The 21406-nt window shown below is 40.8% G+C and overlaps 1 protein-coding gene across 5 annotated transcripts in view; it reads left to right on the top strand.

Annotated features, from left to right (window-relative positions):
• Positions 1–21406, top strand: part of GSK3B (glycogen synthase kinase 3 beta) — a 157789-nt gene that overhangs the window by 42581 nt on the left and 93802 nt on the right. For 4 of the 5 annotated variants that reach the window (XM_037389158.1, XM_037389161.1, XM_037389157.1 and 1 more), the window contains exon 2: positions 16207–16400. In XM_037389158.1, the coding sequence (XP_037245055.1) occupies positions 16207–16400 (194 nt within the window). Of the gene's footprint in view, positions 1–5311; positions 5314–16206; positions 16401–21406 lie in introns of all 5 variants that reach the window. The other variant, XM_037389160.1, reaches the window with a different exon arrangement.

The raw sequence follows: 21406 nt of genomic DNA, 5'->3' as shown, positions 1-21406 counted from the left end.
TCAGTTTTGCCATAATCTTTGGTATTGGAAAGGGGATGAATTTGAGTTTGAATATTTCCCACCCATCTAATTTTGATGAACCCACACATTAACCTCCTCTAGTGACGAGCAACATACATAAAAATATCTGGGTTTTTTTCTTTGTTCCTTCATTTGCAGGCAGCTTTCGTTACTGCCAGTAGTTTGTATCTGCCCTATCTGCTGTCAAACTCTTCAGACGTCACAAACTGGAAAGGGCAATAATTGCATAAAGACGTAGATTGTATTTTCAGGTCACCTTACAGAGGAAATAAGTATTTTGAAAAAACTATCACTAATTCCAAAATTATGTACCAAATCAATCACCTGTCACTGTTTCAAAGAAAACACTGAGAAAAGAGCTCTTTTCCCTTAGTTGCAGACTGAATTGTAGTGCTGATTTATCAAGGATCTGAAGTGAAATATTAGATGTTTTCTTGTATGCAAGTTTAAAGGAAAACAGAGTCCTGGGTTCATTTCTTGGTAGATAAAGGACAATTACTGATTTGATTGTTAGAAAAACAAGTTTGTTCAGAAGAATGTTTTTACTAAAGGAAGAAGAAAAAGACTGTATTTTGTAATAACTTTAAACTGAAATGTGAGCAAATTTTTCTCTCTCTCTTTTTCTTTTTTTTTTTTTTTTTGGTGGCTGTTTTTTGCCATAGCTTTTTAAGATGAGCCTTTTCTGGAATCCTGCTGTGATGAGTTTGATTTATGCATTCATTATCTCTGCTACAGTGCCAGGCTGTAATGTCTTAATATAATTTCACTGTGGGTTCGTGGGTGAGTGGCTCTACTGTGGAAAATAACTTCTGTTCAAGGCTTTGCTTCCTGTCTCAGCCGAAACGCAAGCATTCAAGCATATTCTATACGTTGCTTTCCAAGAACTAATTTCTTCTCAACTCTAAGTCAACACTACTTGATCTTTATCTTATGTTACTGTGATCTTGTCCTGTTCCCAAACTCGTTAGTGTTTCTGATCTTATTTAGTCTGTTTAAAGACATGGGCCAATTTTACATTATATTGTTTTTGTCCAATCCCAGGATGAAAGATGAATTTCTGAACAAGGTGAAGACTAAACCTGTGTAGTAAAAAGTGCCTAGATGCTGCCTAGTATGCACGTGTCTTGGCCATCCTGGACTTTGAACAGAATTGTCACTACTTGCTACTGTAGATGTTGAAATAATATTTCAGCTTTCTACTAGATAGTCTTGACACTGGTATGCTTTTGAGATGTCAGTTCTCCTTACTGCTATTCAGAAACGGTTGATTGGCTTATTGCATGTCGTATCTTCAGATCTTGGGGGCTGGGTTTGCGAAGTCAGAAAGAAAATCCAGAGATACTGGCTCTGGCTTGGGAAGTCCCCAGGCCACCCATAGCTGGAGGCTGGGAGAGTGTGCTGGGATAGGTGTCCCTGCAACCTTCTTCTGTTTTATACTCTTCCTTAAAACGCTTACTGTTTGCCATTGTAAGAGCTGGGAAAATGGGGTAGATGAACCTGTGCTTTCTGCCTTATGTGCTTCCTTTGTCTTGATAGATACCATATTTGAGTATCTTTCCTCTATCTAGCCTTTCTAATAAAGGAATTGTGTTCTTCAAAGTGCTTTGTTTGTTACTTACTGTCTAGTGAGCCAGGTAAATAAACCCTTGTCTGCAGAAGAACATGAAACTGCTCCCTTGTCTTTACTCTCCTCCAAGATGGATGTCTATATTGCGTTGAAATAGCCTCCTTACCTGGACCAAGATAAAGCATTGCATTATTCTCCAGTCATAGCAGCAGCAGAGAAACAATAGGCTTCATTATTTCCTTCTAGAAATGGAAGTCTTCTGCATGTACCCACGGTCTTGGCTTCATAATGCCTGGTTTATCTTGCTTGAGATTCCTAGGATGAGGGTATATGTCAGAAGAGAAGAAATAGCTAGCAGTGTTGAGACCTCAGTCTGTTTTCTCTTCCCTCAAAGTCAATCAGGCTTCCAATTAAGAAAACTTGCTGCGCTACTGGCAAGAAAGCCTTGGGTGCTTTCAAAACCTACATATATTTGGAACAGCAGCTCTTGAAAAAAACCTCCACTTCTGTGGACAGGTATGCAGCTTCTGCAGACATGTAATATGTGAAAGTTTAATTTCTCAAAGCTTGCTCTCATGTTTTTGGGCTTATCTTCTACTTAGTATCACTGATTTTCTGTTTTTCCTCATATCTTCAAAAGTGATACTCTGTCTAGCATTGGAAACTGGCAGAATTTGGGAAAAGTCTGTTTTTGCTAGTTATTTTTCTTCTTGCCTGCATAACTGAGAGGAAGTTTTTCTAAAACAGTGCTGCTCTCCTCTCCCTGTTTCCAGATACCTGGATCTATTTTAGGAATTCAAGCTCCAGCAGTCTTCCTTAACAAACAATTACAGGAACAGTTTTGAGAATTTCAGCTAAATGTGTAGAGATTGTCCCTGAAAGCATCAGTCTGCTCATGTGTTGGCAGAGGGAGTTGAATCCCCAGATGTCTGGGCTTTTTCATATGAAGGGAAATATTCCTTTTGTTCGTGTTTTTCATTGTGGAGAAAACCAATTCCCTTTGAGTAGGATTTTGTTTTAGTAAAATACGTATATTGCAATAAAGTATTTGGAAAAATCTTCTGTAGTTTGAATTACACGATTGTCCTTTCACTAGGGGAAAAAAAAAGTGTTATTGAAGTAGGTGCAATGTTTCTTGAGAGAGAAAAAATAAATTTTTATAAGTTTAAGAAGTCTTAGGAGAAAATAATACTTTCTGTTAGCTAAAGTATGCATTGTAAGGCAGGATAGTTACTGTCCAGAATAAATACCTGTGCTGGTGTAAGGAAACTTTTTTTGGCACCCACTCCTGCCTCCCCCCCCCCCCCCCGAGCTGTAGCTGAAGTATTACTCAGTTGTTTGACAGCCTGAGCTTCTGTTTTGGTTTGAGGAAGCAGTGGATGTGGTGCCCAGGTGCTGTCCTTTGGTTCGCCCAAGCCTGCGGTGTGACTGCTGCAGCCTGCCCTTGACGCCAGCTGTCATCATGAGGAATGGCTCTGCCCTTATGGCCTGCTTACATCTCCGTCCTCTGCCAGCCCCAGCTCTTGCGTTGCTGTGGGGCGAATCAGAGCAGGGAGTTTTGGTCTTCCAGAAGCAGTTCTGATCCAGCTCGCCCTCTGAGAGCAGCTGTTTTATACCTGGTACCAGTGCCACTCTGGGTCAGGGTACAAGGAAGGCTGTGAGGACCAGCATGGCCCTCTGGAAGGCAACCCCCTTTGCAGGCTGCAGCTCCGCCATGGCATTGGGTCAAAGGCTGTGTGGTTCTAAGTTATACTTGGCGTGGCTTACCTGGGAGGATAGGCACTGAGGAGCAGTCTTGCTCTCTGTTCTTCCCCTTGTCAAATCTAATAACTGCCTGTCCTCAAGATGAGTTGGTTCAGCTTGCTGATTTGAGGCTTGTTTTATTTTGGAGATGAATTAGTTTGTCAGATCAGTAAGCTAAACTGACTCATCTTCGGGCTACAAGATTGCTAGATTTGCCATGGCAGGAGTGTGAAGTTGGTAAATAAGACCAACCTTTTCGGCAGTAGCCCCCACTTTGATCAGATAGATTATATATAATATGAACATAAGTTGTAGTTTCTCTGGTTAACTTAAATAGCTTTAGAGATGTTCAACACTTAGTTCTCTTGCTCTTCTTGCCCTACTATTTTTATTACTTTGAAATTAAATAAATAAAAAAGGAAGACCCGCCAATGATGAAAAGCTTCTGCATCTAGCTGGTAAAATGCTGCCTCATCTGTAATAAGAGCTCCTTCGCAAAGATAGCTGTTCCTGCCATGGACAATATCTGCATTGCACTGATAGCATCCCTACAGTCTCTTAATTGAGGGAGTGCTTTTCTTGAATTCAAAACCATCTTTAACCTAAACTGGCTTGCTCCATTTCCGTGCATTCTGTGGCATAATCTAAAGCAGTAACTGGGGACAGATGTGTAGTCTTAGAGCTGGTCTGTGTTCTGCAGCCCAAGTTGAACGCTGTAGCACAACTTGATTTTTTGCTCTCTGTAGAAATGGCTGCAGTGCTCCTTCTGCTTTTAGAATGGTGTTCAACTGCAGGTCACGGTTCATCATAGGGATTCAGATTAGCTACTTCTCACTTTTTGATTCTTTGCGCCGGCCCCCCACCCCCCACCCCCTTCCCTGCACTTCCCACCCGAGGTGGATATTAGTTCTGAACGACTGGCAGTTTTCTTACACTTCCAATGTTTAAAGATAGGCATCAAATGAATGCCTTTTTCTAACTAGCTTCATGTTTCTCTGTGGATTTTGGCTGCTGTATGAGATTCCAGACAACATTTCTCACTGTGATTTCACTCTCAGTGTAACTCACTCTCTAGGGTGGACTCTGGGGCTGTGATGCTGTTTCCTGGTCTTAAAAGGAATCGCATGATAAGTGCATGTTGTATTTCTGTCGTGTGTTCGTTGAAGTTGGAGAGTAAGAGAACACATCAAGCCCTAGTAGGGCAGAAACTAGTTGTGGGGTACTTGGCAGAAGGGAGAAAATGAAAAGCAAAAAGTAGAGTCCTCCAGTGGCCTGGAGAGCAGAAAAAAAGTCTGTCAGAATCCAAGGCTCTGGCCACAGGGGAGCTTTGTCCTCTACCCTCCTAGGAAAATGCCACTGGTTCAAGCTGGTGTTGCTTTTCATTGCACCTGGGTTTTCAAGACCACGTATGTTACTGATAAAGATGTGGAACTATGTGGTTCTTGCCCTGCTCCTTCCTCCACAGCTCTGCGGTCTGGCAGAGGTTGCAGAGGCCACAGAAGTACCTGCAGGCTCTGCTGGCCGTGGCTGCCTGCAGTGCTGATGATAGCAAGTGCTTTGTGTGCTTGGAGAACTTAAGGGGCTCGCTCTATCCAGTATTAATCTGATAATAGTCCTGCTCTAAATTCTCTTCTCTTCTTGAATCTCTGCTCTTGCTTCTGCTTCTCTCCACTTTTTCTCCTTTTAGTATGATTCTGATGTTATTCTTGGGTAGTTTTTTTATGCATGGGGTATTTTGTTTTTTTTCCCTCGTGTCTCTTCACTGTTCCTTACCTTCTCTTTTTTTTTTTTTTTTTTTTTTTTTTTTTTTTAAATTTCTTTTTTTAGCCTGTTTCCTTTTGGGTCTTTTCTTCCTTCCTTCTCAAGTAACTGGCACTTGTCTGAACAACTAGCCATTATACGGTTTCCTCCATGGGCTGCGCTGTCTCAGCCTCCGTCTGCCTGCTCCTTGGGCTGGGCTGCAGGCGGCTGGGGCACGAGCCGTCTCCGATTCCCGGTGCTGTGCCTAGCGCGGTAGGGTCCTATTCACACTTGGTACTTAAGCACTGCTGTAATAAACAGGACTGAAAGATTTCTTATTTAAACCCCAACAGAAGAATGGAGACTCCCTCGAAGACTTATTAAGATGTTCTTAATTTGTGCAAGTGTGTGGTGGGGGAGGGTCTTGGCAACTTGCAGCTACTGCAGGTGGCTAATCTGTGGGCTTTACTTAATGGTATGGTGTTAATGCATTAGAAGCCTTTTAGTGGATGCAGAGAGAAAATGGAAAGGACAAAACAGTGATGGCCTCTGTTCTTGGGGATCAGAGACGTACTTGGCTAGGTGACATATACACATCTAACTGGATTCAAAAACTGTAACTAATGCAGTTAAAACGGAGCCAGAAAGGTCTCCAGCAAGTAGACAGCTTCCTACTTAAGCGGTTTACAAGAAACTGCTTTAGTGAAACGTTTACAGGTCATACCAGATATTTTGATGGGAAGATTGTAGCCCTTCTAGAAATTCCCCAAATTTGCTGTTTATCATTTGTTAGTCTTTGAGGGGAGGCAGGTTTGGAGTCTCTGACGGTGCTCTTAAAGCAGGCACGTCAGTACAGGTGCCCGGTGGTAGATTCACTGTATAGCCTTGCTAGAAGAAGCTGATAGACTTTGTTGAGAGTCAAGTGTTGAATGGCACAAACAAGTGGGTAAATACGATCTGTTTGTAAGTTGGGGTTCTCCGGTGCCCTGTCAGGGCTCAGTTACAGGGTTTTTATAAGTTATTACATGTCAGCTGAACTGCTATAGTTGTCTTTGGCAAATGTTTGCTAAATCATGTTCCCTGATGACATAAGAGGGAGGAGCAACTAAAGGAAACTTCAAATAAGAAATCTGGGTACTATATAGGCTGAATTTCTCATCTAGCTATAAACTTAGAGCTGTATAGCAAAGGGGGATACCTCTGATGCCGCAGTCTCGTGCTAAAACTATGTTGTCATACTGTTTCTGCTCACTTCTATCTCTGTCCTTGTCTCTTGTGCTGTGTTTAATCTGTAAGTTCTTTGGGGCAGGAATGACCTGACCTGAGATTATAAAAACAAATGCTGTTATGATCACTTCAGCACTCACTTCCTAATCTGTGGAATCACCTTATCTAAATTTAAAGTTGATTTATATAGCTAAATAACTTTCATGGGGTGGGTTCATCTGTGTGTGGGTGGAGAGAGAGGAGAACAGAAAGAGTGCCTACTAAAAATAACCTGTTAATGAGCATGAGACTGCTTTTGAAACCCCACTGGCAGCCAGTGTTTAGATTACCTTAATTGTATGTTTCTGTATTTATTTTCCAAAGCAGAAATTTAAGTGTTCTGGTGGATACTTTGTTTAGTCACAGAAAATAATTTCTTTTAATGTTGCTCCCTAAGGTGATAGGGCAGGGGTCCCCTACCCCGCACCGTGGCGTTAACTGCACCTTGGAGAAAACTCTGTTGCTTAGAAATTTGCTGTCTTGGTCGGTCTGCCACGCCAGAAAGAGTACTTGAAGCAAAGCAAACTGAGTATTACTGTGAGAGATGGTCAACATAAGTGTTAGATACACCTTGGAAAGGTATGGGCACCACCTTAGGCAGTGGTAGGGAGGAAGGCTTTAGTAAGATGAATCTTTTCTTCAGATGCTGCAAGTAAACATCTCTTTTGGATTCAGCTGCTTGGTTTCTAAGTCAGTGGGATGGTAACCTGCTGGGATTTCGTGGTGGCTGATGTAAGCAGCTGGCTGTTGGAATCTCATGTGCCACAGTTGGATCCAGGGGAGGTCATCTGATGGCCAACGTGATAGGCATCTGGACTAGATCAACAGGGCTCTTCCTATCCTTTTTTGTGTGTGTGTGTTTTTTAACTTGTTCAGTCAAGCTCATGCAGGGGTAGACTAGCACAACTGCATGGTCAGTGTTGTGCTCTGCTTGCTTTGGCTTCCTTAGTTAACATATTAAAAACCAGTAGAAAGTCAGTGCCTTAGAGCTTTGTGTGACCTTGTAGTGGACTTTTAAACAAGCCTATCATGTGAATGTTCTGGGACCTGCTAAGTACCCTGTTCATTTTTTTTAAAGGCTTTTTTACGATCAGTTTTCAAAGAGGGTGAATTGAACGCCCCCTCCCAAAAAATTAGGATTACCTCTAAAGGGAGAATTAAAGCTCCAATGGCATTTGGAATGACTGAACTAACATGCTGTAAATCCATATGCTGTTCCTTGAGCTAAGTTCTAGGGTGTTTTTTTTCCAACAAATACATGATAGGAAAAAAAAGTCCCTGCATCCTGATGTGTGTGTTGTATCGAATATAGACATATGAGGCACATCATTACCTGTCACACCTTCCTGGAAATACATTTAGGGTTTTCTTCTTGTGTCATACTGACCTCAAACAGGCATGAAAACGGGTGTCAGTTGAGTTACACGCTATTTTACTTTATTTTAAAAGTTATGTTGCCTTTCTGAGCTGTTACTGCTTATTTTGTAGTGATGGTATAGTTTGTTTTACTAGACAGAATTCAGTCACTGCTGTTTAACTTTTACTTCATTTTTCCAGTTGTCTCCTGCATAAACTTAGCACGTAATACTTCAAATTTGTATTGCCATTTTTGAAGCTGCTGAGCGAAATGTAGAAGTACCAACAGTTTTTTGGGGTTACAGATTTTGCCTCCTGGGAGGTTTTGAAATTGATTGACATCTAAAAAGCATTGCTATCATTTAGTGCAAGTAGAATTAATATTTTCTTTTTTTTCTTCATTCCTTTGTGTCCAGCTAGAGGCAATGGCAGCTTTGATTTCAGGGTGGAGTGTTTTAAAAGCCTTTTACTTTAGTAGTCTTTGGCTGGGCAGTTGCTGAAATTTGCCCTGATTATTTGTCTCTGAATTGAACCGAAGTGAATTGACGCACAGTTAACTGTGACAATCATTTGGTATTAACAATAAAGCCAAAGAATTGACGGCTTCGCCTTCTCATAATTTATCACTTCACTGTTTTGGTTGAAATTGAATGCAGATTTTAACTGTTGTGGAAAGCAACATATTTGGTATTGAGCTATGACACCATTGCATAGTGCTGGCTAGAAAAAAATGGTTTATGTAGGTGTTGAAATTTTCTGACCTTCTTAAGACCCAGGGAGTCATTATGTTCATCCTGTGCAGGCTTTCTTATTTCAAGCCTAGCAGTTGCAGTTCAGCCATGTTCTTTAGGAAAGATTCCAATCTAAAATAAAAGGCTGTGTTGCAAAAATAACCTTAACTTTCAGAGTTTTTTAGAAAAAATAGTTTTCTTATTAGTTTTGTCTACTTTAATTTTGTCCAGCTCTGTCCCAAGCTTTTGCAATTTGTTTCTAGTTACGTGCGTTATCTTCTCCACCTGCAGATCAGAGCCCTCTCTGAAATGTCTGTTCCTTAAACAGTTAGCTCTTAGATGTAATCCTCCAGCTTTCTCTCTTTGGCTTAATTTGTTTGAGCTCTTAATGTCTCACTCAAAGTAATGTATTTTTCTGCCCTTATAATGTCGGTGGCTTCTTTCCACATCTCTAATCTTTTGAATCATCACTCCTGAATTTTAGCTATCAGGAGCGAGTGCGCTATTCCAGTAGCTGTTCCATGGATGCCAAATAGGAAAGAGAACTCTGGTTGGTTGACTGGTTGGGGTTTTTTTTGTTTCTTGGCTGATGTTCTTTTGCTTATACATCTAAGGTCTCAGTAGCAATGTTGTGCTTAGGCACTTCGGTCTGTGCCAGGATGCCTTGCAAGTCAGAGCTGATGGCTCCACTCTTTGGATGGCTTTACTTGGTTTGGCTGTATGGCCTCTTACCTTGGGTCTTGGATCCCTCTGCTTAATTTGTGCCTCCATTACAAACGGAGGCCAGCTGCTTTCTCATTATCTCTACCCAGGGTATAATTCTCTAAATCTTGTGTCTGACAGCTTCATAGCTTTTCTTTCGGGCTGTTGATAAAAGGAGTAAGTGTGAGTCCAAACATCAGTGCTGGTGGGGCCTCCTACTGTATTTTATTAGATCATGGTTATGTTGAAACTTACGGTCTAGAGCATTATAATTTGATTAGTAATGACATTTTTTGCTGTATACCTGTTTCTTCATTAATGTAGGACTTGACAGCAGCTCAGAAACCCTACAGAAGTCACAATGCTTTTGCATCAATACTTTTACCCCTCTCTTTTCCAAATGAACCTGTAATCTCTTTAACTATATGGAGTCTAGCAATCCAGTCTCTGTAAACCACCGTACTGCTTCTTCATTCATTATCAAAGTAGCTGGTATGGTACTTAATCTGAAATTGTTGTCAAACTTACAGGATCGTATGGATCATCCCATCTACTTTTGAAGTTCTCTGTTCTGATTCCTTTCAAAAGTCAACGTCCCTTCTCAGGCTTCTTAGCTAGCTCTCCCCAAAACCTTGGATACAACTAGTGAGATTCTCCTGATGTTAAGTAACGTCTGATGGCTGCTCTTTTATTGCGGTATTCAGTTACGGTCAAGAAGTCAGATGACATTTCCTGTGCTAAAACAAGTGTGTGTGTGTTTAGTGAATGCTTCTGCCTTCTCTGGGTGATGATTGGCACACTTACAGGTTTTTGTTCAGTGTTTGATCTGAGCTATTTTTGAAATTTCAAGGACTCCTTTTGTTTGGAGTAAATTTAAAAACCAAACCACATTCTATTTTATTAGACTCCTTTCTTCAGTTCCCTGAGTTTTTCTGATTTGATCCTTAAATGTTCATTCCTGTCTTCTGCTGTCACCCCCTAGGTAACATTTGTGCAGTCCACTGATGAAGAATAGAAGCCATCCAGTAAAACAGCTCATAAATACCACTTTTATACTTTCCCCCCGTACTGGCTCATAATTATTAGCTTTTTGTGAAATTAACCTTTTGAAAAAAAAAATGTAGTAGGGGAAATAATTAGAAAAATCTCATCTAGCACAGTGATTTCTATTGCTGACATTGTATTGCCTCAAACATATGTTGCTCATGCTGAAGACTCTCAGAGCAGCTGATGACCTCCTTCCTTCACACGCCATGAACAGATGATATCTAAGAAGCCAGGTGTTTTATTTCATAGCCTAATCTGATGGTTGGCATCGGGTCCTAGCAGATAATTTTTCTTGTGCTTTCTATTAAGACATTTGTTTCACAAAGTATTCAGATCTTTTGACCTTCTCGGTTATCAATGACTGAAAAAAGCCAGTGCAGTTCTGATAGACTTCCATCCCCTTCTGGCCACTCGTTTCTCTATAGATAGTTGTGTCAGCTGCTGGTTGTAACCAGTTCAAATTGGCAGGGGCTAGATCCAGCAGTGCGGGGTTTACATGCAAGTGAGTTATTGACTGTATTGAACATTGAGCAAATTAAGATGAAAGAGTGTGGAGAAGCCTGAGACTTGGGAGGGGAAGAAGTAGTAAATATTGACAATATTGAGCCATGTATTAACAGGAAGGTGACACTGAGAATTAAAACAGATCAGTGAAGATACTCAATTTAAGTGGAGGCAGACAGCTGCATGACCTCAGACATTGCAGAAAGCATGTTGTAGGGCTGTGAGGTTTTCTTTTAGGACTTAAAACCAATCCAAGTATCATCTAATGGGAGGACCTGTGTGCATGCCAGCGAAAAAGAGTGTAGTAATTGGAGGAGGGAAGCAAGAGAAGAGGAATAAAGTCAAAGGAAAGAGGAAAAGGAGTTTGCGGATAGTGCTAAGGATTGAGGTTGCATTTGAAGTAAGAAGAAAGCAGCTGTAAACATCCTACAAATACATTGTTTCTTCCCTTCAACTTCAAAACATATAGAAGAGGAGGAAGAGGGTGTATATGTAATTGAGAGAAGACAGAATCAGAGATCTCTGACTGTATGTGCATTAATGTATGTTTGTACTGCTCGGTCAGAAGCTAAACAGCTGAAGGGATGTAGGGCAGACATAATTTTGGACTTTCTCCAGGCCCATTCAATAGAAGGCATGGGGGGAGTTCTGATCTGTAGGAAAGGATGTCTTTCATGGTCTCTGAGGGCTGGAGTGAATTTTATTGACTTAACAGCTATGTTTAGGCACTGGCAAAAAGTATATGTGCAGTACACTTGTAGAATGGTCAGCTTTGAGCTAGCAGTAGGAGTCTGCAGCTGGTGGGGTATTTATGTAAGAAAATGCTTGTCGAGTAGCAAAATCACTTGTCTCACCTGGGTAAACATCTGCCACTTTTTTTTAGATGTGTGCCTCTTGTTCTCAAAATAATAGTATTGATCGTTATTAGTTTTGGATTAATTGGTGGATTGTATAGACAAAACCCAGATTTGAATACATTTGGCTTTTTTTCCTGAGTGTACAAAATAGAATAAATACTTAACTTGAAAGGGTAGGTGGCCATTGGTCTTAGATACAATGATGTATGACATGAGCCATTCTAAAGTTATACCAAGATACTGGAAAATAGAATTAGAGCTAGCACTGATGCTGTAATAAACTGTAGTCTTGTAAGCGGAGTATGTGCTTTTCTTCCCACAAACTGATGAGTATTCTCTGCTTTCAAACCACTGACTTTACCTAATGCTCGTGATTGGTCCCACATGGTCATCATGTGCTAACGGTGGAAAGTGAGCTATAGAAAGATCAGAGCATTTGGGAATTAAAAAGTCTGGGTTTTGTTTTCAGTTGCATGTCTGAAATAACCTCTTCATCAAAAACACCTCCAAGTACCACATTATGGGTATTTAACATCAGAACAGTGTGGGGAAATGCTTTTAAGGGCTTGCATGAAATGTACCAAGTGCAAATACATATGTATTACGGAGTGATAGCTGTTTATTTTTACTTGTGCTTCCGTCCTGGGTGTTATAAAGGTCGTTTGCCTAGTTGATGGTTGTACAGTCACATAATTTTTTGTTACAGTAAACCTAGGTCATATTGCCATCAGCGCCAGAAGGCAGCTGCTTCTGGACAAATAGGAGTGACTTTTCTGATGTGAGCTGTGCCGTAAGAGCTGTTTAGTATTTTGCTGTTTGGTCCTTCCGTCAGTATTTAATGTTGGAGTTCTATTGTAGACCTACAATAGAAGGTGTTGAGAGTATCGTGTGTTCGACAATGCCTGCTTATCCACTGGGGCCACTAAGTCTGACAGTCTGAAACAAAGAGGTGAAAGGGATAAGATGAAACTGTCTAGGCTTCTCATTAAGGCTTGCTGTGGTATAATGTTTCTTGGTGCTTGCTGTCTCAATTTGGAGGCACTGGAGATAACAGAGAGGAAACACCCTTTTCCAGCAATCTTTCATCATGCTGAGGCTAAACCCCAAGTATTTCCCAGAGCTGTTTGGCTGACAAGTCAACTCTTACTGTCCAAACAATAAAAACTGGGAGAACCATTCTGGATTGTGTATGGTCTTCTGAACAGTACATACAACCATGTAGTGCAACAAAGTGGCAAAGCAGGCTCCGGGGCCCCTGGATGCTGCTGTGATACAAGTATGTATTATTTGTGTACTTTGAAAAGCAGTGAGAAGTTTTGTTCCTCAAGATCAAAGTTGTCATAGGTGCAAGGTGAATTTTACCCCTACAGTCTCTTGGGTTCAACTATTCTTTAATGGAATATACTGAAACTCCTAACAGGCTTATTTTTGGAAAGGTTGGAGGCCTTACGGTGTTTTTTGTGGATGGGTTTGCAAAAGCCATTGTTTATTGGAAGAGGGAAACTGAGAGAAACATTTAAGAGGCCTAATGCTCTGTAACATTCTGGTAAAGAAACAAAGTAATTCTTGGTGTAGCTATTAAAGTGTCAGTGCGTACACTTTTAAGCGCAGAAGATTCCAAGAAGTTTAGTTAGCAGTTGGCTTTCCATGAACTTAAAGGGAAATGTGTAAGCTGACTCTTCTCACTGGAGCTCTGGAGGAGTTGGCTAGGTTCTGCAGTGCTGTGCTGGGAAGAACCTGACATGGCCTGAAATTCAGAGTTTGCTTTTGTGGTCAGGACCCCTAAAGGAGCTGCAGCTCTGAAGAGTGTCCTTGGAGCAGATCTCCTGATTGCAAGTACTTCAAATCTCAAATGGTATTGCCAGGAACAGGATTTTTTTACCTTTAAGACTCCCATAGTCTTGATTCTTTGGAAAAGTGGGGAACAAAAGCTCATTAAGTCATCTTGATACTCTGGCCTTGGTTACAAGGCCAAAAAACAAATATTTTTTTTTTAAACAAAACAAACACCCCCCCCCCCACCCCCCCCACCCCCCCCAAAAAAAAAACAAACACAAAACAACAAACCCAACCCAACCAAACCAAACACCACCAAAAAGCCCACAAAAGTGGGGAAGTAGGAGTGTACCTTTTAAATTACAAGGATTGTTGCAGTAAAGCAGATTTCACCTATTTATATGTGCTGAGTTAGAATGCTATTCATAGAGTAGTTGGGCAAATGAAACACAGGGCTGCCTTCAGAATTGCACTTTCAACTTGTTTAGCAAAAAAAAAAAAAAAAGGGTTTCTTTCTTTTCCTGGCTTCCTTCCATTTATTTCTTACAGTTATCAAAGAGGAGGGTGAATTTTCCATGCAGCTTTAGTCTGCTTCCATTTATGCTCCCCTCTCTCTGTGAGCAGACATTCATCTCTTTCCATTTTTCCTTTTTTTTCTTGTTCTTGTTTCTCAGTTTTCTGTTCAAATGTGTAAATCTGCATCTTGCTTCCCCCTGAGTATTTTGGGGAAGGGCTATACCTGCTGTGTATTGCTTGGCAAGTAATTGGCACCCTTAGCACTAATGTGCTTTGTTTGTTTTTAGTTTGCTCATTTGTTTCATGGAGCAGTTAGATGCATAAAAGCAAACTGTTTGTAAGAACTTAAAATGTAATACGAGATGATTAACAGTTAATGTGGATTTTTAAGGAGCAAATCATGCCAAGCCAGCATGTTTTTCTTCTGGATCTTACAGGTACAGAAGAAGTAGTAGTAGATGTGTGTGTATCTTGACTCTGAAGTTTTTGAACCTTCTCATGAGAAGCCTAGGAAAACAATGGACTACTGGAAATCCCCTGAAAAGCATACAAAATAGTTTGGTTATTTTGTTTGAGGATAACAAGAGATTAATGATAAAATTAGGAGGAGATATTTAACGAGGTTTTGTAAAGTCTTCAAGCAGTCTCAGAGGATTCACTGGTTTTCACCAATTTGTTAGATAAATGTCATGTGGCGTTGTGAAGTGGCTCTCCTTCTGGTGGTGACTCTGTGCCTGAAGGATGTGACAAGCTGGCAAAAGAGTGTTAAGTAACCTTGAATTCGGTTCAGTCAGGACAAATGTAGAATATTAGGCTTTGATAAGAGTAATCAGGTGTGTGAGTGGACAGTAGATGAGGATTGGACGGGCAGCAGCTCTGCAGAGGAGAGCTGGGTACACAAACCGATCGTGAGTCAACCAGGTTGCAGCATTGCACAAGCTGCAGATATCGTGCTGGGCTGCCCAAACAGGTGTGTGTAAGTTGGACACGAGAAGTCACCAGCACGCTGGGTCGAGCCATGGTAAACTCCTCTTCAGGGTCCGGTCTTGGGTACTCTACCCGAGAGATTTTTGGTAGTGAGGGGAGAGGTGCCCCAAAGAGAAACAAGTTCTCCCATCATGGTAACTTTCTTGCAACAGCCCCTCAGGTATTTGAAGGAGGTAGTTGGGGGGGGAAGGAGGGTGGAGGGGAGCTGTGCCATTTTCCATGCCTCCTAGGAGCAGAACAAGGAGTGGTTCACCTGAACTGCAGTAAAGGTATTCTGAGCTACCCATTAGAAAAATCTTGGATGGGACAAGCATCTCTCGCCAGTGGTTTCTGTGGAGTTGCAGAGTGACTGCTGTGGAACAGCAGATTCTGTTTTTTCTTGCAGCCCTATTCAGTTCTGTAAACTGAAGGGCAGTAAATGCCCAGTGTGTGCTTGCGAAATGCCTAAAACTTTGGTCCTGTTACAAACAAAGTTGGACTTTGAACAAGGGGAAGCACTGCTGGTGAATAATGGTGGTACTGAGAGTAGGTAATAGCAGCTTGGTCTTTTGATGGGAAAGTGCATGTGTGGTTGGCTGCAGACTGCTGGATCCTGTAGCTGCTGCATCTGCACCAAAGCACATTCACTTGTGCAGCATCCACTGTCATCTTCCATCCTGAGTGTCTGCCCCTGCCTGTGCTCTAGTTCATGTTGAGATGCAAGCTGAGTATGTGCCATCATCATCCTTCTTCCCCTTCCTCCCCCTGCCCCAGTCAGTGTCTCCCTTCTTTGCGAGGGAAACTGGGAGTGGAAGAAGAGAGGAGCAGGACTGTGCTGTATGATGCAGTCCAGGTTTTGCTTCAGGTGCACACAGGCAGCTTTGACGAAGGTTTTGCTGCTTAAGGCATGCAAGCTGAAGCTTTACATGTAGGTGGGTTTGTAACAAACTTTGTCAGTGGTTTTTGTGGCCAGATGCATGCCTGTAAAGGACAGAGTGCTGCTCTGCAGGCTGTACTGACCATTCAGTTTCTTCAGTTATAGGAGAATATGGGGAAGTGCTTAATTTTGGTAATACAAACAACACTGTGTTTAATACCACTTACATTAATTAGATGTAGAAATGAGTAGTTGTCTTTGTCATGCATCACACTTCATTGCTGAGCTATTTGCTCCTGGAAAGGAAATATTTTTGTTAGCAATGATCTAGGTGAAAAAATATAACCACTTAATGTATTTCAGTAAAAAATACGCCCAGTGTTTTCTTTGCATTCTGTCAGGGTTTTTTATTTTTCTCTGTAATACTGAAATACACATGCTGCTTTAAGTATTTGCCTTACCCTGTTTTGTTTCAGTCTTGCTGGTCATCTTGTTTATGCATGTATTGTGATTATTTGTTTATCTCTTGCTTCCCAGGAGACAAAGATGGCAGCAAAGTGACTACAGTAGTGGCAACTCCTGGACAAGGTCCGGACCGACCACAGGAAGTTAGCTACACAGACACCAAGGTGATTGGGAACGGATCTTTTGGTGTTGTGTATCAAGCCAAACTCTGTGATTCAGGAGAGCTTGTGGCCATTAAAAAAGTTCTGCAGGATAAAAGATTTAAGGTGAGCCTATGCATAAGTTCAGTATATTTTCATGAATGTTATCTCATTTTCCATGTCTTTGATGGCAAAGTCTTTGATTATTTTTTTTTATTTAATTTATGTTCATTATAGCATATAAATGCACATAAAAATTTCAAGGACTAAAGATTGAACAGATGGTTTATGATAAAGGGATATAGTTTAACTTGAAAAATCAGTGAGCCACTGTTGTTATGATCATTTGGATTAATGCAAAACAGGAAGCTAAAAATCCTGATTTGATGCTGTGGTGCTGTTTCCAAGTTGCAGACTAGATTTTTCAGATAGTGAGCTGTGGAAACAGGAGGAAGGCTTGTCTTTTTTATAGCATAGACTTCTCCAGTCATTAGTAATTAAGCTGTTGGAAGGAAAAGAAGCCTTTGGGCTTTGTTCTTGGTTGTTGCACCTACAGAGTGGAAGGCTGTATTTGAGTAAAATCAGAAAGTCCCCAGGCCAAGAAAGAAGATAATGAATACTGAGCCCGGGGCAGCTGAAACTGAAGGCGAGTTACTTCCCTTCGTTACCTGTTCTATAAACATGATCTATTCTGGTGGTTTTAATAGACTAGTGACTCTTTATTCTAAACAAATAGCCTTCCAAAAAGCTGTATTTTTATTTAGTGATATTAAAACAAATAAAAGTCAAGGCCCATCAGCAAACTCACCACTGCTGTTAGCCCTCTGCTTGGTACTTGGTGTGCTTGACTGCTTTCCCTAATAGTCTGCAGCTAAACTTGCACAAGCAGTGAATGATGCAAAGGTACTGGTTTTGGCATCTGAAATCAATGGTGTGGGTTTTAGCATCCAAAGGCCACCGTTTTCATGAATATAGAAGCATAAGGACAACATACAAAGTGCCACACAATAATCTTGTTGGCGTGGTCTAGATACAAAACTGCCTGAGCTTAAATATAGGAAGGTGAAGCATATTTAAGGAAAATCAGCAATTTGAAACTTCTTTTTTAGAATTTGATACTTACTGTTAGTTTTAAAAATACTTTTAAAGGTTATTGGATGACATTTTCATCATCTCCTTCCCAATTCTCTCATTTTTTTCAATAAGACTTAATGCACAGCTAAATTCACTGGTAATGTTTGTAACTTATGTCCTGTTTTGGTAGTACAATCATTCTTTTGAAGTGTTTTGAAGGAACTGGTGTATGTATTTTCCTTGGGTCCTGAAATTGATGCTGTCATCACCACAGGTATCAGCGTATCACAGATGCATTAGATGAGAAATGAAAGGGGGAAGATAGTTTAAATTGATGTAATCATGCAGATTTTTTTAACTTCTGACTGAGAAAGGCATGTAAATTCTTATATTGTTCTTACATATGAGTTATTTCTCAGCTGTGTTATGTGTTGCAGGCAATTAGTACTGGTAAGGCATGCAATGTGATGTAAGAGTGGATTATTTTAGAAGAATGGAAGAGGTGGAGTAATAGCAGAAGCTCTAAACCTGGTCATGCTTATAAGAGCTTTTTGATCTCTTCCCATTCCATAGTTTTAGGGGGAAGGCCAGGACATTTCCCATCCCATGTCATGTGTGGTGGATGTCAGCTAGTGCTTTGGACCAAGATCTTTGATTTCTTTAGTCTCATGAATTTGAGATTGTGTAGGGTGTCAAAATGAAAACTTGGCTGAGCCATGTTAGTTCCTGCCCATCAGATACTAATAGTTTGTGATGTCTTAATTTTTTTTTAATAAATCAGTATTAGGCATCTAGAATATAATGTAGATCTTTGGTTTTGTTTCAGTAGTTGGTTTAATGGCGTTTTGTTATCTTGACTATGTGTCTTTTTATTGTGAAGTGTTTAAGAGATTCAGAAATACATGACATCTTTTGAATCTTAGCTAGCCCTCTTTTTATTAAGGGGAAAAGCTAAATCAAAAAAAGCTAAAAAGCAAAGTAGGGTGTTTCCAGCTTGCACTCTCAACTAATTGCCGACGTGTGGTGACATAGTCTGAGAACATCCAGTACCGGAGGCTTTAATACCCTTAAACTAGGTAGAATTAATGGTAAGCGGATGTGCAGATCTACAGGTAGATAGCGTTAATTGAAAAACACATGTTTAAACTTCATAATTTGCATGGGTCACAACTGCAGTAGTACCCAAGTTAAGCATTTTTTCACAGTTTTATCCCAAACTTGTATCCCAACTGCACAACATAATCTAACTTTGTCTCAGCTCCCTAGGTTTTCCTGTTGTTTGTCAATTTAGTCCTCCCTTTCTTTTCACATTCTGATATGGAAGTGTATGTTCTGTTGGCAGGAGGTGTAAATTCCTGCAGGCTGGATGAAAGCCTCTGCCTGGATGGATTTGGAAGCTAGAGCCATGTATCTTGTATCAAGAATAGAATACAATTACTTCAGGGAATGCTACTCTTTGGGAAAGTCTGTCTGGTCGAGGTTGTAACTGCTGGACCAGATACTTTACCAGTTAAACGGGGAACGTTGAATGTCCGTCGGCCGTACAGTTTGACTGCTGTGTGGGACCGGAGCCGCTGTTCTGTTCAGAGCGCTGGCTGCGGCGTGCGGCTGGGCTGTGCCGTGCCACCCCCGCAGGGCTGCCCGCGGCCAGATCCAGGCCCTGGTGAGTGCAGCTCCTTAAGAAACCTGCCACTTCTTACCTCTAATGTACACCCCTGCTTTGACAGTGACGAGGAAAACCCTGTTGTAGGCAGCCAAAGGTGGCAGTGGATTGTTTGATTTTAAATCAACTTTACCAACTTCTGAGGGAAGAGAGGGGAGCACTTTAGAAATGCCTGTCTGCACTGGTCCCAGTGGTGGAGAAGCAACAAGAGTAAAGTAACGCGTGGAAGTTGCTTCCTGAAGTGCAGATGATCAATGAAACTTTCAGCTCTGTGCTTCAGGCTGGTACTTGCCTCTCTCTGTATTCTGATGGATTTATCTTGGTATGCACAGTATAATTCCTTTGTTGTGACTTAGCTCTTAAAAAAGCGCTTTTAGTAAAGCCAGCAGGAAGTCTTGAAACTTAAAGGGCGTAATTCAGAAACTTTAGGAAGTCCCAAGAGACTGAATTCTAGTCTCCTTCTGCGTTTTGTGAATGTGGAGGGGGTTTATTGTGAAGATCTGGAAAATGCACCACAGTTGCCAATTTTTAGATCTGTTGTCAGGAAATAGAGATACTTTTATCCAGGTTTAAAGCTAGCTTGAAAGCAGGAATTACCAGAGGGGGGTTGTCTTCCCCTCCCCCCCCCCCCCCCCCTTTTCTTTTTTTTTTCTTTTGCCTTTTCCATTACTATGACAAGTTTCTCAGCAGCCTCCACTGAAAGTGGAAGCAGCATTGGTCCATAACAGAATGAAGTGAGTGTAAAATCTTTGTTAACGAGTTGAATGTTACAATTTCTGTGATGATAAAGATAGTTAGCAATGCTCCTACTTCTTTCTTACTCCCTTGTTGCAGTTTAGTGGTTCTTGAGCTTGGCAGTGCAGTGCCTGCGTGGCTGTGTTTTAAACAGGGTCTCTGAAGTGCTCTGGGTTCTAAAATGAGTATATCTAGAATTCAGTGTAACCTACAGCAATAGTATCGGTACACCAGGGATACAGACAAATGGGTGAGAGGAATAAAAATATAGAGATTAATGTTTAATTTTGGTTTGCAGTTCTTCTGCTTTCATCAAGCTAGATCTCCATATTAAGTATAAGGAATTTAAGTAACACAATTTTGGACAGTTACATGATACTTAGGTGAGTAGTTCACAAACTCCAAATGGACAGAATCCTTTCAAATGGAAAAATTTCCTAGAGGCTATGTCGCAGCTTTCACAGATTTATACTGTTTTTGCTTCCCACAGATGTGTAAGAATCAGTCCTCATGCAAATCATTGCTAAAGATAAATTATTTATAATTAGTTAAATTATTTGTAAGATTTTCAATTATTTTCATCCACTTGTCTGTGCAGGCCCTTAAGTGACACAACCTGATCACGATGCTTGAAAATACTGGTAACATAAATTTTCTTGCACTGCTTTTGTTGGCATGTTCATTGGAATATACTTCAGATTAAGAGTCAGTCATGTTACTGTTGAATTCAGCAAAAACCAATAATAAGCAAGCAGGTATGTTTGCATAAATAGGAAATGCTTAGTCTCGTTTTTATTATTTCTGTCATTCTATGCCCATTCTTAAGAAATCCTGTTGGAACGAATGTGTGAATTGCTAGAAATACTTCTCAGCTGACTGAGAATAAATACTTAATTTTTTCATATCTAAATTGCAGTACTTGATATTTCTGCTTTAGTGCTACTCTGTCGCCATCTAAATGATAAAGAGGGTTCTTAATAATCCTGCACCTTTTCAAACAATCCTATCACATTTCTTGTTAATGGCTCACGTAGACCTGAAGTGTGCAGCAGGGGAAAGCCAAATTCGGTAACGAGAACTGTTCATGCCATCCAGTCTGTCAGATCATTCAAGGACTGCCTAGGTTGAGCAATCCAACTGTGTGTCCCCATGGCCTAGTTGCCTGAGTTATTTCAATAGGCAGATCTTCTGGAGGGTGAGAAGATGTCAAACTATAGGGCCTTGATGGTCCATAAACACAAAGCCCTGCATTGATAAAGCTGAGACTGCTGAATAGCAGGCAGTGCTCTTTCCTATTTTTAGCTATGGGAGGAATATATGTTATGAGCATTTCCATGATCTTTTTTTTCTTAAAACACGTAAATTCTCAGTGTTTATCCGAGCCTTAAAACCCAATAAAGCAGCAGGATGGAAAAATAAGTCTGTGATGAGGTGCTCGTTTCTCTCTTTCTCTGCTGGATGTGTGTACTTTCGTGAGCTGTTTGAAATGCTTCTGAAAGAGCCACAGCTTTCCTTCAGTTCCTGCCTCAAATACATCAAGCTGCTAAGTATAAAAAGATCCTTTTTCAAAGTAGCCCCTATCCGCTGTTTGTGTTAATTTAATTACAGCAACTTTCATCATAGCAGCTCATACAAAAAATTTAAAACCACAAGGAAGAAT

Source organism: Falco rusticolus, chromosome 5 (assembly GCF_015220075.1).
Source record: "Falco rusticolus isolate bFalRus1 chromosome 5, bFalRus1.pri, whole genome shotgun sequence".
Taxonomy (NCBI): Eukaryota; Metazoa; Chordata; class Aves; order Falconiformes; family Falconidae; genus Falco; species Falco rusticolus.
The sequence above is the reverse complement of the archived record's forward strand: the minus strand, read 5'-3'. Positions and strand labels throughout refer to the sequence as shown.